Source organism: Cololabis saira, chromosome 3 (genome assembly GCF_033807715.1).
Source record: "Cololabis saira isolate AMF1-May2022 chromosome 3, fColSai1.1, whole genome shotgun sequence".
Lineage (NCBI taxonomy): Eukaryota > Metazoa > Chordata > Actinopteri > Beloniformes > Belonidae > Cololabis > Cololabis saira.
Window position 1 is genome coordinate 40,478,225 of NC_084589.1, and position 16,332 is coordinate 40,494,556.

General features: G+C 42.9%; 2 protein-coding genes across 2 annotated transcripts in view; one reads left to right on the forward strand and one right to left on the reverse strand.

Annotated features, from left to right (window-relative positions):
• The first annotated feature begins 9,416 nt into the window (after positions 1-9,416).
• Positions 9,417-12,753, forward strand: seraf (Schwann cell-specific EGF-like repeat autocrine factor). The gene is made up of 5 exons (XM_061718559.1): positions 9,417-9,675; positions 10,487-10,582; positions 10,907-11,011; positions 12,083-12,178; positions 12,490-12,753. Exons 1-5 carry the CDS (start codon positions 9,459-9,461, stop codon positions 12,600-12,602), a joined length of 627 nt encoding a protein of 208 aa, XP_061574543.1. The 5' UTR covers positions 9,417-9,458; the 3' UTR covers positions 12,603-12,753.
• A 1,451-nt stretch (positions 12,754-14,204) lies between these two features.
• vwde (von Willebrand factor D and EGF domains) overlaps positions 14,205-16,332 on the reverse strand; it is a 56,180-nt gene continuing 54,052 nt past the window's right edge. The window contains exons 28-30 of the mRNA XM_061717984.1: positions 15,969-16,064; positions 14,771-14,868; positions 14,205-14,693 (exon numbers count right to left, since the gene is read on the reverse strand). Of these exons, the coding sequence (XP_061573968.1) occupies positions 14,679-14,693; positions 14,771-14,868; positions 15,969-16,064 (209 nt within the window). The 3' untranslated portion in view covers positions 14,205-14,678. The remainder of the gene's footprint in view (positions 14,694-14,770; positions 14,869-15,968; positions 16,065-16,332) is intronic.

Here is a 16,332-nt window from a genome sequence, read left to right on the forward strand (position 1 = left end):
TACAAGGAAATCAGACACAAATGAAGAAACAGCAGAACAACAACAAACTAAGAGCTTTGGTGGGAGATGTTGGTAAAAAAAAAACCCAGTCAGTGAGGTTTTGAAGGAAAAACCAAAAACTTTGAGGGAGAGAAGCTCCTTCTGACCCCAATCGCCTCTGCAGCCACGCCCCCAAAGCACATGGCTTTGATTGGACAGTATTTTTAGGTCCCTGTCCTTCCACAGGTGATTGTTTTCTTTCTTTATTACTTTATTAAATCATCAGTTAACCATTGTAAACTTCACAGCTTCTCTTTAGAAGACAATGCAAGAAATTCACAAATGAATTGAGTGCTGAAGTCTAAATAAGGAACAGATTAATTGTACTAATGATTGTATCGACTAATTTCAATGATGTACCAAGGAGTGATGGACAACTAGGGGCCACAGGCAAACCCAGGAACTAAAGCATTTTTCACAGAGAAAAATCCCTTGAGGCTGAACAGTCCAAAGAATTTTACAAGAAAAATAAGAAAACCATCCAGTTTCCACTTCTCCGGTTCCGCGTGTCCTTGTGTTTAGTCCACTCAGGCTCAGATCCACTCTGCTGGAGCTAAAAACACTGCTCGTCTCCGGTGTGTGTCGGTATGTTCACATCTGTTGTAGTCATTATAACTGTAGCTGACTTCCTCTCTGAGATCCAGGTCAGTGGTTTCAGCCAGAGCTCGGCTGCAGTACAGTATGTCAGCAATATGGAGCTTAACTGTTTCTAAAATGTTTAGACTCATTGTTCTGTCCCAGATATGCCTCTCAGGTAAACCGGTATTCACACAGTATAAAGACTGTGGTGCAGGTTGAAAATAAAGTATGGTAGTCACAACAAACCAGAAACAACATGTCAAACACATAAACTAAACCTGTTTGCACCCATATACAACCATTTAAATTCAGTTTAAATATAAATTTAATGAGAAAAAATAGAAATGTATGGATGAAATAGTCTAAATATATAATATATGCGTATGGAGACAGACAATTTATTTTCTTGTTTTTCTTTTCTTGTGATATTAACTAAGTAATTGTGCAGACCATCTGTTATTATTGTTCAATTTTGTTTTGAGGGAGGGGCAAGTATAATAAGATTTTCTTCTTCCTGCTCCTTTCTGGTTCTGGAATATGCTTTTGATTGTGTTGTCATTTTTACTTGCTTGTTTCTTTTCTTTGCATATTTCCATGATCGGAATAAATAAAAATGAAATGAAATGAAATGAAATTTATTTTTTATCAGATGGACATGGTGTCACTATTCTGCACTTCTGTTGCTTATGGAAATCTATATCTTTAAGCATCATGTGTGACTTAACTACTGTGGATTTACTTATTTAAACAGACTTATAAATTGTTACATAAGTACTTTTTAAATAATTTTAGTTTCCTCTTCTTAACATGACCTAAAAAATGTGCGTAAAAACCCTTCACATCACTGGTGAAATGGTCTGTGTGCAACAGGAAAAAAGCGTGCATGGTAGAGTTACTTTCCTCTGAGCTCTCGGTTATGAAGGGGTGGGGGGGACTTCAGCAGACTTCCACATCCACAATTGATTGGACTGTGGTATTGACATTACAGCAGACCAAACTCCAACCCCATAGTTCATGCAAAAGGAAATGGCTTTTCCACATGTCTGTGATCGACGTGCATTTGAAGTGTTTCTGAAAAAGTCACACTTTCCAGCATGTGGAGCTCAGAACTGAAAGGCCAGGTTGAGTTCATTTGGATGTTTAGCAGTTAAAGCAGATAATAATTGCATCTCACTCTCCTTGTAACATCTGGGACAGCGTTACCTCGTGTCATCAGTGTCTGAGTGTCAGCTGATGGCCCGTTCATTTGAGCAGAGAAACGTCTAAACATGCACAAGGGCCAGGATTGGGAAATACGGGTTTAGTGCTGGTTTTTCCTGTTTAAGATTGATGTTCCCCCTCAGTCCTCTCACAGACCATCAGTCTTCCCTGCCTGAGTGACCCTTAACCTTCAGATGTCGGTGGATCGCTGAGTTTGGACCGGAGGGGTGCGGTTTTTCGGCTTCCTTGTAGACAAAGGTTTGTCTTCACCTCGCTGCACTACAGTGAGCTAGTTTGTCTAAGGGTGTCCGGTTTGATTTGAACCAGGGTGTTTTGTTTGGACAAGGTCCTTTCCCCCCAACAAATGAACCATATGGAGCATAACAACCTAAAGAGCAGGCTGGTGGTTCATGTTACCGAAACACCTCATCAACTCTCCCAACAACACCCTGAGAGTCTTCACCGGGGACTTTGAACTGGAGAGACTTCTGTGTTTAGAAGCATCTTAAGAAACAAATGTTGCCGTCCATTTAACTTGGAAGTCATCGCAGCTGACATGACTGAGGCCCAGTTGCAAAGTGTGAAAGAACCAGGATGTTTTTAACTGTTCATGTACATCGTGAACTGTTCCAGACAGTTCAGAGGACCGAGGCTGCGTACCTCACATAACTAATGCTATATTTGCCTAATTACCCTATTTGTGTGATCTATCTGAATCTATAATATGGTTGAAGTCACTGTAGAACATTCTGGATTCTCTAGAAAAGACAGTAAACTTAATTCTGAAGTTTGTGGCCCACCAGAGATGATAGGCTGCTCAACTCAAGGAGCTGCTCTGTGACGGCTGAAACTCCAATCCTCACCTGAGGTTTAACCAAGACAAAATTCAGAGTTTGCATTCCCGCTTTCTGGAGCAGATTTTAGCTACTCAAATAAAGTGAAGTGCTCAAAGTCCACAAAAAAATTGGAATTTGAATTTTAAAAAAGAAATCTGTGAATTTGTTTCAGCTCTAGCTTTCAGGCACTAAGAGTCCTTCAGTGAGTCATTCAGGAAGTCCAATGTGCTCAAACTCTTTGTTTGTTATGACCGGCTCGCAGGCCACAACAAATGAGGGAGATGCACAGAACTTAAAGGGGACCTATTATGAAAAACAAGTTTTTTCTTGCTTTAACATATATAAAGTGGTTTCCCCCCAGCCTGCCAACTCAGAGAAGGAGGAAAGCAACCAAAATCTGCAGTGTCTGTACAGCCGCCCGGATGATCCATCCAGTCTGGCTTCCCACAACTATAAAACCGTGTAACTGCATGCGAGCGTCCGACTATCGCATCGCACTGCGTGACATCGGACGCTCTCTATCCATCTCCCTCCAGCAGCTGCCACTTTATTGAGGTTTTTGTAGTGAAATGAGGAGGAATCATAGAGATAACTTCTCATTTCAACTAACTGGATCAGCCGTTCCTCATCCATGACTGTTTCCTACAGCACTTTCAACCGGCTTTCAACGCGAGCGACAGGAAACGGCCAGCTCAAAACAGCGCGCCGCATCGCGTCGCTTCGCGCCGTGTTGCTGCGGCCAGTTAGGGCAGTCCAATAGAAAATAAAGCAATGGAATTGATTTTGCCGCTGACGCTCACTCGCATCGCATGCAGTTATGACACGTGTTAGTAAACGGTAACTCCGCCGGCCGGAGCTTCAACCATTTTTCCGTAGCGGTGTATCGCGTCATTCAGGCAGCCAATCAGCATAGTGCCTCATTATCATAGCCCCGCCCACTCAGAATGCTGCATAGAGAAGGAGGTTAGAAACTGGGAAGATAAAGACATGGCTCAGAGGCTGAATTTCTAATTCAAAAGCTTGTTTTTAAGACATTCAAGGCCTGTTTAAAATAGGTATTAGATGCCATAATAGGTCCCCTTTAAGATTAACGAATTTAAGGAAAATGCAAAAATAACTACAATGGGGTGTGGAGAATCAGCATCAGTGGTGTATGGAGGTGCATGGCTGCAATGAGAAATATGAGGTGCATGTTGTCAGTGTTGCAACAAGGGAAGGCAACACAACAAAGAAAAGGATGTGATGGCAGAGGGGGCAACACCCTGGCATTTAGGCAGGCAGCCTTAAATCATGTGGGAGCACTGGCCAGGTGCTCCAGATTACTCATCAGGTTTGGCTCGCCCATCTAAGGACAAACACACACAAATACACAACACAGTACACAGCACAAACCCTAGCAGGCCCTGGGGCCGTCACAATGTTCAACAAAAATAACGTATGTACCTCAGACCCCGTACACACGTAGCCGGGTATCTGCTAAACCGAAGATATTTTCTTTTACGTTTGGACCTGTCATCCACATGAAAACGCAAATAAACGAATGTTTAAAAAAACTCCAAGCAAAGTGAAGATTTTTGAAAACTATATGCGTGTAGACCTGGTGTAGACGAAGACAACCGGAGTTTTGCGTTTTCAAATGTCACATTATGCGCCAAAACAACAACAAATCTGCTCTGACGTCTAACGTGCGACTTTTGTTTACTATAGAACTACAGATGATCCACCATCTGTTCTCCAAGCTATTTATTAAATAAATGATCTCTGCTCTTGACCACCGTTTACTGCGTTACACCGACACAGAGCCTACGCGGTAGGGTACGCGGCGACGCGCACCGTACGCCGTATCCTACGGCGTAGGGCTGCGTCGATTTAACGCGCCAGCTCCGTGGCGGTACACCTGGGGGGACTCGGGCTCGTTACCGAGAAGGAGACGCCGCTCCCGGGTAGCTGCGCCGCGGAGCCAGGCCCGAAGGCCGGAAGAACAGATGATCTACAGGTTTGGAATGCTTATGAATGTGGTCGAAAACGCAGATCTTCGGTTATGTGTGGAAGGTTGTTTTTTTTAAAACGATGTAATGTGGATACAAATTATTTTATGAACGGAGGGGGGAAATATTCGGTTTTAAAAATACCCGGCTACGTGTGTACATAGCCTCAGAGGAACTGAAGGAATCCCCTGTGAAATCACCCTCAAGTTTGCTGAAGAGTTTCCTTGTACATATTCCAAATGGGTTTTGCTAACTTATGATGCTAAATACTATTTCTGATCAAATCCGTCCAAAAGTTCTCACACCTAAAACAAACTCGACATGCAGTACTGACGTCAAGACGGCATTGAGTGTGAAGTACCAAAAGTGATGCGAGCTAGCCACTGGTCAGGCCCTCTGTCAATGTAAAGACTGCGTTATTCTGAAAAACGTGCTGCTTTATATAATTTTACCTGATTTGGAAAACTCTCCTCCATTAGGGGGATGGACTTTTGATTAGCTCAGCCAATGCCGGGGTATCATCACTTCCTCATCAGTCTTTATTTCGGCTATGTAGCTTTGTTAAGCAGCAGCTTGTGCTAACCCAGCATTATCAAAAGGAGTTGTCATTTCAGATTTTGCCACTGAAACGACATTTGAAACAGAATAATCTGCTGCAAATGTTTGCTGACAACTCCGCAAATCCCCTGGCAGTTGATGGATAGAAGAAGGTAGTGGCCATGGCTTACTTTGATTGACATAAGGCCACCCATGTGAAACACGGCACGATGCAGTACCAGGAAAACCCTAGCTCCAACCATGTAGCTTCCACGTTGAGTATCAGGCAGAATTAAGATTCACTACAGAAACAACACTTGTTTCTGTTTGAAGGCCGGTCCGGTGGGCAGTCTTTTTTGTGCCATGTCAGGAGAGTTTATGTCAAGCAATAAATCTATTTCTTACACGACTGATTGACAGCTCAGCCAATGGCTTCCTGTTGTTACTTCCTTATCCGTAATCCTAATATATCGTAATATCAGTGTTGGGCAGTAGCGTCACTACAGTAGCAGACGTTTGTAGTTTAACTACATTTGTCAGTAGCTTGGTGGTAGCGTTGGTGTTTTCTGAATCAAGTAACTTCTCAGTAGTTAAGCTCTTTTATTGATCACTTAGCGCGGTAGCGTCCACACAAGCTACATTTCCAAAATAATTTCTGAAGCTCAAACGAGCCGGAGATTTCTGTTACGGACTGAAATAAAACTGTGCTACCACACAGAGGCATGAGCTGTCAGTCACGTCATGTCTTTATGATGCTGATGTGACGACACTGGTCCATGTAACGGTTGGAGTTGGAGTGGAGTCAGCGGGCGGGGGAGATTTAACTGCGGAGTCACCGTGGCCATATCTCAACAACTATATGAGTGTAACTGAAACGACAGACAGAAATTATGTGTTCAGGTGCTTATTGTGCAACCCCAAGAAGAAGCTGCTCTAAACTTCCAGGACGTCGAACACGAACTTAAGTACGCACATTCAGGTAAGCTAACACAATGATTGCCAACAAAGCTAACCATCACTTTCCAGTCTGCCAAAACAAACCTACTAGCAACTTCCCAACAACAGCTTTGCAGCTCACTTCAATAACCAATTGAATTAAACTGTTTTGCCTGCGTGTCTGTTTGACTGAGTTTATTGATCAGTAAGATAACACTGATTTGGCACGAAGTTGGTTCAATTTAGTAAAATGCTTGGATGTAGTTGCACTAGTTTCTTTCATTTTTCTGTAGCTTAGCTGCTACATTTCTGAAGGTAATAGCTTTGATGTAGAAAGTTTGTTTAATGTTAGAGTAGCTTAGCTCACTACACTTTCCAAGTAGCTTGCCCAACACTGCGTAATATACAAGTGAGTAGCTTCACCTATCTCGGGTCCACCATTACCAGCAATCTCTCACTCGATGCTGAGGTCAGCAGTTGGATTGGGAAAGCAGCTTCCACTTTTGGGAAATTAACATCAGTATGGGAGAACAGCAGGCTCACCATTCATACAAAGGTACAAGTAGAGCCTGTGTTGACAGTACACTCATGTATGGCAGTGAAGCCTGGACTCCCTATGCACACCATGGCAGGAGGCTAAACTCATACCATCTGCATTGTCTGAGACGTACAGTATACTGGGAGTCACCTGGCAGGACAGGGTCACAGCCAGCGCAATCCTGGAGAGAGCACAGCTCCCCACCATGCTCTCCCTGCTGAAACAACGGCGTCTCCGCTGGCGTCCGTCGCATGGACGATGGCCGCATGCCAAAAGACACTCTGTATGCAGAGCTAGAGTCAGGGAAGAGGCAAGTAGGCCACTGCTCCGATACAAGGATGTCTGTAAGCACGACCTCAAATCCTTCAACATCAATCCAGCCACGTGGGAAGACGTCGCCCAGGACCGTAAGAAATGGAAACAAGCTTTACGAAATGGACTGCAGACCCACAAAACCGCCCTGGCTCTACACCGAGAAACAAAAAGGAAGTTGAGGAAGCAGAAAGCCATCATGCCCACACCAGCACCGGATCCAGCCCACACCTGCGACGCCTGCGCCGTGTCTGCCTCTCGCGAATTGGACTCACCAGCCACAGGAGAAGCTGCGTGAAGAAGATCTAACCTCCTCCAGACACAAGAAATCGATGGTCTTCCGAGACTGTGATGCCGATGAATGATATATATTAGGGGTGTAACGGTATTTGTATTCGTCCCGTCCCGTCACGGTACGGGCGTCACGGTTCGGTGCACGCAGTCATACGGCGAATACTTCTGACTGAGTTAAAAAAAAAAAAAAAATCAATCAATGTCTGAGTCAGTCCCAAGGTGGCAGTAATGCACCTAAAAAATACCAGCAACCGCCATTACGGAAAAAGAAGAAGACGAAGAAGAAGAAGATACAACAAACAGATGCAACAAACTGAAGAAGAAAGTCGCATGTCAAGTGTAGAAATAGAGCTAGGGGAGCCGCCTGCTTCGTTTAAATCAGGAGCATAGGCGCCGAATTATGTTTTTGCCGAGGTCGGCGGCGCGCAACAGGGCGCACGGCGCGCAAAGCTGGCGGCAGACCCTGCGCTCTAGCGCCGAGGCATCACATACACAATGAATGGCAAAGCCGGCGGCGGCTGCCGCTGTGCGCCCTGTGTGAAAACTGCTTTAGCCAATCAGTGATTGTTGACATGGGGGCTCGCCTGCTCGGCCCTCCCCGTGGGAGCTCTGCCATCTCCCCGAAGCACCCACGGTTCCTGTGCGATACATCAGTGGAAACACATCACCCCGATATGCCCATCACCGGCGGTAGGAAAAACAAAACAGCTGCCCAACAACTCATCCCCGCTGCTTTTAAGCAGCGTCTAGATGTGAAAGCAGACAGGGCCAAAGACATTACCGAAGCAATTGGCGTGTACATTTAAAAATCTATGCACCCATATGCAGTAGAGGAGCCCGGGTTCAAGTATTTATTAAAAGTGCTCGAGCCTCGTTACAATGTCCCATCCCGCGCTCACATAAACCAGTCCGTGGTAAAATTAAAAACACTAATGCACAAGTTAAATGTTTTATTCTATTTATTTTACACTTTAAAAAGAGATGCTTTTTTGTTTTGTAGCCAATTGAACAAACTTTAACTTTCAAATGCTGTGATCAAAATAAAGGAAGAAAAAACTCGTCTTTGGGACTTTTTGTATTTTTTTTCCCGTTGTACCGAACCCGTACCGAACCGTGACCCCTAAACCGAGGTACGTACCGAACCGTGACTTGTGTGTACCGTTACACCCCTAATACACATACATATATCTCAAGTATATCAACTGAAACTGGTGTAACTGAGCTGGTAGCCGCTGCTAACTTTGATTGACATCCAGTGGGCGTGGCCCCGCCGGCTTGTCATCCCAATAGCCACGCCCCTGCTCTTCCTGGCCCCGCCCCTCCTCGTGGCCCCGCCCCCTGCTCACTCCTGGCCCCGCCCCTGCTCGCTCCCGCCCCCGCACAGCCCCCGGGTCTGGCAGTCAGAAGGCGCGCCGATTTTTTCCAGTGGCCAACCGCGGTACTGCAACCAAAAATCCCATGCGGCCCAGAAAGCTTTTTTCCCATAGACCGCAATAGTAAAAGAGAAGCCTCTAAAACTGTTCACAGGACACCTCCAGCTGTAATCACCGGCAATTACTAATCTTTGTATTCTATATTTTTAAGTCATGGACTTTATATCCGTCAAAAATGTTTTATAACGGCCAGAAAAGTAAAAGAAAAGTCTCTTTCTGGGCGTGACGTCACGGCTGACGTCACAGCCGTGTCCGTGCATTCCACGGATGTTTTATATTAATATATATTATATAATTATATTATATTAATACATTAATAATATATGTAATGCTATACATGTAATAATATACATTAATTAATATATTATATTAATACATATTATATTAATATTCGCGGCATTGCCCCGGGGCATGATGGGAGGCCCCAGAGCATCATGGGAGGTGACTCAACTGCGCATGCTCTATGGGCCGCTGTATGCGGAAGTAAACCCGGAAGTCAGAGATTTTTTCGGCTTATGCGCTGGCTGAGCAGAATGCATTGAAATGAATGGGCGGCCATTTTTGACGTCCGATCCAGTTATTATTATAGATCCATGCCCCCGCATCGCTCATTGCCCCGCCCCTCGCGCTTGACCCCGCCCCCTGCTCGCTCCTGGCCCCGCCCCCACTCCTGGCCCCGCCCCCTACTCGCCTCTGGCAGCCTCCGTGGGAACTTTCCTCCTCATCCCCATCTCCTCCCCAGCTGGGAGACTAAACACAAGCAGCCATGAGTGTAGCCGGACCAGCGCTGTTCCTCCTGGCCTCTGTGGCCGCCCTGCTGGGCCTCTGCTCCGGCGGCTCGGACGCGCCCCGCGGAGTCGCGGTGGGGTTCGTGTTCGACCCCAGGGCGAGCTGCGACCCGCCGTGCGAACACGCGGGGATCTGCATCCGCAACAACACCTGTTTCTGCCTGAAGGGCTACGAGGGGGAGACCTGCAGATACGGTGGGTTACAGGTTTATTCTCATGTGTACTTGTGTTGCTTTCCAATATATTATAGAAGACATGTATATGTTGATTATCTAGAGCAACAAATACTTTTTTAAAGCCTGAATTATGGCTCTGCGTTAAATCGACGCAGAGCATACGGCGTAGGTTACGGCGTAGGCTACGCGTTGGTGTAACGCGGAACCATAAATCAGTCTACTGTAAAGATTCAGTCTTTTATAAAAAACACTTAAAAAAAGAAAAAAATCAAATGTCTTTCTAAAACCTAACATAGCTAAGTGAGGCATTATTTTAAATGCATATAACAACTTATTTGCCTAAATTATTACTACATTATAATTGTCAATTGTTATTTTTATTATTAATAAAATACCTCGTAAACATCGTGCCTGCTTTTTTTTGCACTGTTTTTCTTTTTTTCCCCCTACTGCACTACTTTTATTTTTATTCCAATGTTTATATTGTTTATATTTTGTAATTATATATATACATTTTTTTTTACTTTTTTTTACCCTTTCCATGCATGTGTGTGTGTTGAGTGTACTACTGCTGCACAAAGAGAATTTCCCCATTGAGGGAGTAATAAAGGACAATCTAATCTAATTAATAACAGTCGTAAATTACATCTTTGTTTTGTTATGTGTCGTGTCATATGTCGGAATCATGTTACTGTGTTGCTGCCTGTCTTGGCCAGGACCCTCTTGTAAAAGAGATTTTTAATCTCAATGAGTTTCGTTTCCTGGTGAAATAAAGGTTAAATAAAATAAAAAAACAGCTGTCTAAAATACAAAATCGTGTGTTCCTGCAGCCAACTGTTATCCCAAATGTAAAAATGGAGGACAGTGTCTTCGTCCTGGAAAATGCAGATGTCCTCCTGGATTTGGAGGAAGATATTGTCACAAAGGTCAGTGGGTTTATTTGGAGGAAATGTTAATTCTGCTGTATTTTTTGTCTTGACTTATTTTCCAAACATTCATGTTGAATGCATGAGTGGCTTAAGTACAGTACATACTTAGTTCCAGTTCCATATTATTTTATTTTATTTAAATCAGACAAACTTCAAAAGTGCCAGCCTGTTGTAATATTCCTAAAGGTTGATACCCCAAATAATCCACATGCAGACTAAAATGACAAAACTCTACATTGTATATAACAGTTCAAAGTTAAACTGCATGAAGTAAAGTCAGATAGAAAAGCCTGGTAACAGCTGTGGTGTTTCTCTTTGCAGTGACGTGTGATGGCGGATGTTGGAACGGAGGAGAATGCATCGCCGTTAATGGAGTAGCCAAGTGCATCTGCTCTTCAAGCTGGACCGGATCAAAATGCCAGGACGGTGCGTTCATGGCCGGATCCAATGTCACGGTTAACACCAGACGCAAAAGCCGCCATACGGAGCAAGCTGCTCTCTCAGATGGAGCTTTTCAGCAGATGGTGTTTCTGAAACCTTTACGCTCCGTGAGCGTTGTGTCCCACGCTCAGTGAACGTGAACTGAGGTTTAGAGAACATGACTGATATGTGGATTTGTTCCACAAGTTAACATAAAGCGATCCAAAACAAGGCAGTTGTGGCATTTTAGGCATATATATATATATATATATATATATATATATATATATATATATACATACACACACACAGTACAGACCAAAAGTTTGGACACACTTCCCCATTTGTTTGAATGAGATGGTGTGTCCAAACCTTTGGTCTGTACTGTGTACATACAGGACTGTCTCAGAAAATTAGAGTATTGTGATTTTCTGTAATGCAATTACAAAAACAGAAATTTCATACATTCTGGATTCATAACCAATCAACTGAAATATTGCAAGCCTTTTATTATATTAATATTGCTGATCATGGCTTACAGCTTAAGAAAACTCAAATATCCTATCTCAAAAAATTAGAATATTCTGGGAATCTTAATCTTAAGCTGCCATTTTTTAATTGCATTACAGAAAATAAAGAACTTTATCACAATATTAAAATGCTCTGAGACAGTCCTGTGTATATATATATCTTTTAATCTGCTGGTGAGCCAAATGACACAAAAGCCACATGCGATCACCTGCATGATTAAAAATTTAGCACGTGTTTTCCATGTTTTCATTTTAACCAACATGAGGACCATGTTTGGCTAAATGGGAAGAGTGAAGCATTTGTGTGGCTTCTCAGCCAGGAAACAATAAGTTAATACAGGATGTTGAGGGGTGGTAAAGATAAGCTGAACAGCTGTGATCTTTAAATTTCATTCATCCATCATTTAAGTCCTGATGGGGCAGAGAATGAGCACATCTTCATAAAAACGGACACTCTTTTTCAACCTGTAGTAAATATGTGCAACATCTGGCTAAAGCCCCAGTTTCTGCCAGGCTGACAATAGTCCTCTTTTTTCCTCCTGTACAGCAATCTGCCCCCAAGGCTGCAGGAACGGGGGGCTTTGCGTGGCTCCAGGAATCTGCAGCTGTCCGGAGGGATGGCTGGGTGGTGCTTGCCACACGGGTCAGTTCACGCTGCTACCAAACATCATGCATGTGTCCATCCACTGTAACATACAACACCAGCAAGTCTTCTTTTGTCTGTCCTCCTTATCCTCTACTGGCTAAAATCAATATTGATCATGCGTTTGCCTGTTAACCTCTCGGAGAGAATAGTTTCCAGCTCAGTCTGGTCCCAGATGTGACACCTCTGTGACCAGCTGCAGGATTTATGGTGTCATAATTCACAAGCTCTTCACAGGCCCCCTCCTTTTCTCTGGGTTTTACAGATAAGTAACACCTTTGTTTCTTTGTCTGTCCCCGTTTCTGCTGTAGCCGTGTGCAGTCAGCCCTGCCTGAACGGAGGGAAGTGCATTTCCCCCAACAAATGCCGCTGCCGCCCCCCCTTCTCCGGAGCCCACTGTGAGGAGAGGCAGAAGTTACACTAGTGGGGCTCGTGTTGTTACTTTTCACTAGCTCAGTGTGTTTTATACTATGACATGTCTTTTTTTTTTTACATAACCATCCAACCTGTTTCTATTGTCATTTCTTTTTATGTAAATGCAGGTGTCGCATTTTTAATAAAATTTAAACAATGAATATCAAGTATTAACACAGTCTTTTCACAAACTGGAAGAAAAAAAGCAGTTCTTTGTTTTTTTTTTGTCATACATAACTTCCACAAAGTATCTGGAGTTTAAAAGAAATCCTTAATGCCACTATTATTTGACATCACTATTAATAATAGACAGTACTTAACACTATTCTGGGTGTCAGTTTAAATGAATAACAATAAAAAACAAGCCAGATCAGGTATATATGTATATATATACATACATACATACACACAGTTTTTGCTTTGAGGTTCATATGCAATACATTTGTATAACTGATATTATTTTTATATATATATATATAAAAATGACAGTATATCATAATATTAATCATTTCTGTGAAGGTGAAGGTGGCAGCAGTTATTCATAACATTATTAAACAAAATAACACATCTTCATCTTTGTCATAACAGTCTCTGTTTAGAAACAGACAGAAAGTGGAAGCAGTTATTGAAGAGTTTTTGAGCCGAACCGGAAGCCGGTTAAGGTTGAGGAAACTGGGTGTGACGTGACCTCGTCAGGATCCTGGCAGCAAAAGTCTGGATGTATTCAAGCCTCTGGAGACTCCTGCCAGGAATCCAAACCATGAACGCGTCGCCGTCATCCAGTGTGGAGGAGACGGAGGAGGAGATGGAGGCGTGAGGCAGTTGGAGAGGGAGAGGAAGGGGCGGGATTCAGATACAATCCAAAGATGAGAAAAAAAAAACAGTTGTACAAACATGGCTGGTTATTGATGTCTACCTTCTAAAAACAAAACAAAAAAAGGGGTTTATATTTACCCTAAGAAAAAACGGCATATTTGGTACATAAAAGTTAAATTAGGCTATAATAAGTGATAGATCTCGCAGATATATGATTTTCCAGGGGCCACATGCACAGTATCACAAAGAAGCCGAGGATTTGTTCAGCGCTTTGAGATATATATATATATCTATATATCTATATATATATATATATATATATATATATACACACACACACACACACACACACACATGTAGGTGTGTATATGTATTAAAAAAAAAAAAAAGAAGAAAAGCAGAAGAAAAACAAGCATAGACAAGATAACTCCTTTCCAATTTTACATTTATTTTTCTCGCCACAGATAAGATACACAGCATGCGACCGACTCCTGACAGACACGTTTATGCCGAAACTCAAATATGTTACAGTTAATCAACAGCCGGCTCCTGCCTCTTAATTCATCGTGTGCCGGACTTGAGCGACAGCGAGTGACAGCGGTAAGTAAATGTTGTTTCATACATTGATTTGGCGATTTGCGACTCGCCAACAAACTCCACAAAACATTAAACGCCACCAACAGGTTTCCTATTTACGTCAGTCAAGGGTCGACGAGTCTCCACTTTTTAATCCATCTGCGAGTTTAATAAGACGGGGAACATTACTTCCTGGCACTCTGGTACTGCATCAGCCTCACCGGGGGCCACTCGTGTGTCAGCGAGGGGCCAATGTCCCATAAGACTTAACGCTAACATTAACCTGCAATTTAGGTCATGCTGACTTTTGAGGATGCAAAAGAGTTGTGTGATATAGTTAGAAGCTCCTGATAACAATCTTCAATAGTTAAAAACTTGCAAAAGCCCGTCTCAGGTGCAAAAAATTACCCGGCTAGAAGAATTACAGACAGGTTTCCGCTCCGGGCGGCCATGATATCGCTATGAAGCTCCGCTGATGCCTTGACCAGATGTGTTTCTGTGAGCCTTGAGGTAGTGATACACTGAGACGACATACCAAGCGCAAAACGCCGATCCCTCCGTCAAGAGTTCAGGCGTGCACACATACAAACACGGGTCGTCTCCACATCTCACACTCACACACACCAAACAGTTTCATCTTCTCTCCTCTCGCCTCGTGCCTCCGTTAGTCGTCCCGTCTTTTATTCTCTCCCTCTCATGCTCGCGATGCCTGCAGAGAGCAAACAGAAAGTTAGCCTGGAGCATTTCCAGGGTGAGGGGTGTCATTTAAACCTCTCCAGCTCTCACCTTGACTGCGCAGGTGAGGCCCTTGTAGCCCCTCCGGCAGTGGCAGTGGCCGGGCAGCACGCACCTCCCTCCGTTCAGGCACCGCTGTGTGCACACAGCTGAGGAGAAGAGCCGGGTTAGAGCAGTGGTCCCCAACCTTTTCTGAACCGCGGACCGGTTTAATGTCTGACAATATTTTCACAGCTCAATCTAAAGGTGTAGCTGATAAAAACTAAATAAAATGACAAGATCGGCATTAAAAACGGCATTAAAATGAAGTTCCTAACGGATAAATAAAGTTATTTATTATTATTATTATTATTATTATTATTATTATTATTAAAAAACTGTGGTATTTTCTCTATAGTAATAATAATAAAAATAATACGGTAATAATAATAATAATAATAATAATAATAATAATAATAATAATAATAATAATAAATATAATAATAAAACATCATTTTCAAAAAAATGAAATAATGGAAATTGTAAATTACCTTTAATATGAGTATTTCTATAAATGTGTTTTTATGTTTGTTTTTTCATTAACATTATTTAAAGCCAGGCTTTTATTCTATTTGTTATATATTAAGGAGACCGATATTCAGTGCTTTTATTTTGAAGGCGTCTCGCCTTGTAAACATCCGGCGCTTCGGACTTAAAGTTTAACGGCAGTAGAAAGTGTGTCTGAAAGACTAAACGACTGTCAGGAATGCTAAAGTGGTGCCCAACTGACACAAAAAGCACATGATGATAAGGATTTGTTTTCTTTGCAAATTTTATGCCGTATTTATGTACAGCTTGAGTTTGGTTGCCATAGTTACTCATGTATTGCGGTTAACGGTAGCTGTTATTACCGACCGAGCAGCTGTGTCGGTCTGTATTTAAGTTAAATGAAACTTATATGAATGTAGAAAGACTAACTCTATTTTATTTTATTCCTTTATAGCTCTTATGGTGTGTTTGCAGTGTATTTACATCATAGGAATAAAAACATTGTGAACCATCAGTTTGAGAGTCATCCATCATCAGTCGGGGATGATACAGAAATTATTTTTTCTTTCTGTGCGGCCTGGTACCAAATGACCCACGGCCCGGTACCGGGCCGTGGGCCGGGGGTTGGGGACCACTGGGTTAGAGGACATGGCAGCAGCGGTAAAAGCCTCGGTTCAAAGTAAATCTCTGTAACAACTATAATCCGATTGATCCGACTCACGTGTTTGACACTGAAGGCCCTCCCATCCGGCCGGGCAGTGGCAGGTGTTCGGCCCCAGACACTCACCACCATTCCTACACTTCTGCAGACAGACGGCTGAAATATGAGCAGTTAGAGATGCATGAACAAAAACAACGGCCAGCCAGTCGGGATGAACAGGTTAAGGATGAATATGTACTTAAAATATGTGAAATTATTATTCTGGCATAATGTTATCCAAACAATGGAGGAAATTCTAAATCTGAGAAAACCTAAAGACCCAAGGACTGTATATCTGGGACTTATGCCTGTTGAAGTAATTGAAAAGAGAGACATTTACCTCTTCAAAATATTGACTGTTGCTGCTAAGAAGACCCTGACAAGA

What these genes read in the sequence shown, in the direction of transcription:
- seraf (XM_061718559.1), top strand. Translation starts at nt 9,459, where the DNA reads ATGAGTGTAGCCGGACCAGCGCTGTTCCTCCTGGCCTCTGTGGCCGCC. An exon ending in GGGGGAGACCTGCAGATACG is followed by an intron (nt 9,676 to 10,486) that starts GTGGGTTACAGG and finishes GTGTTCCTGCAG; the next exon opens with CCAACTGTTATCCCAAATGT. An exon ending in CGGATCAAAATGCCAGGACG is followed by an intron (nt 11,012 to 12,082) that starts GTGCGTTCATGG and finishes CCTCCTGTACAG; the next exon opens with CAATCTGCCCCCAAGGCTGC.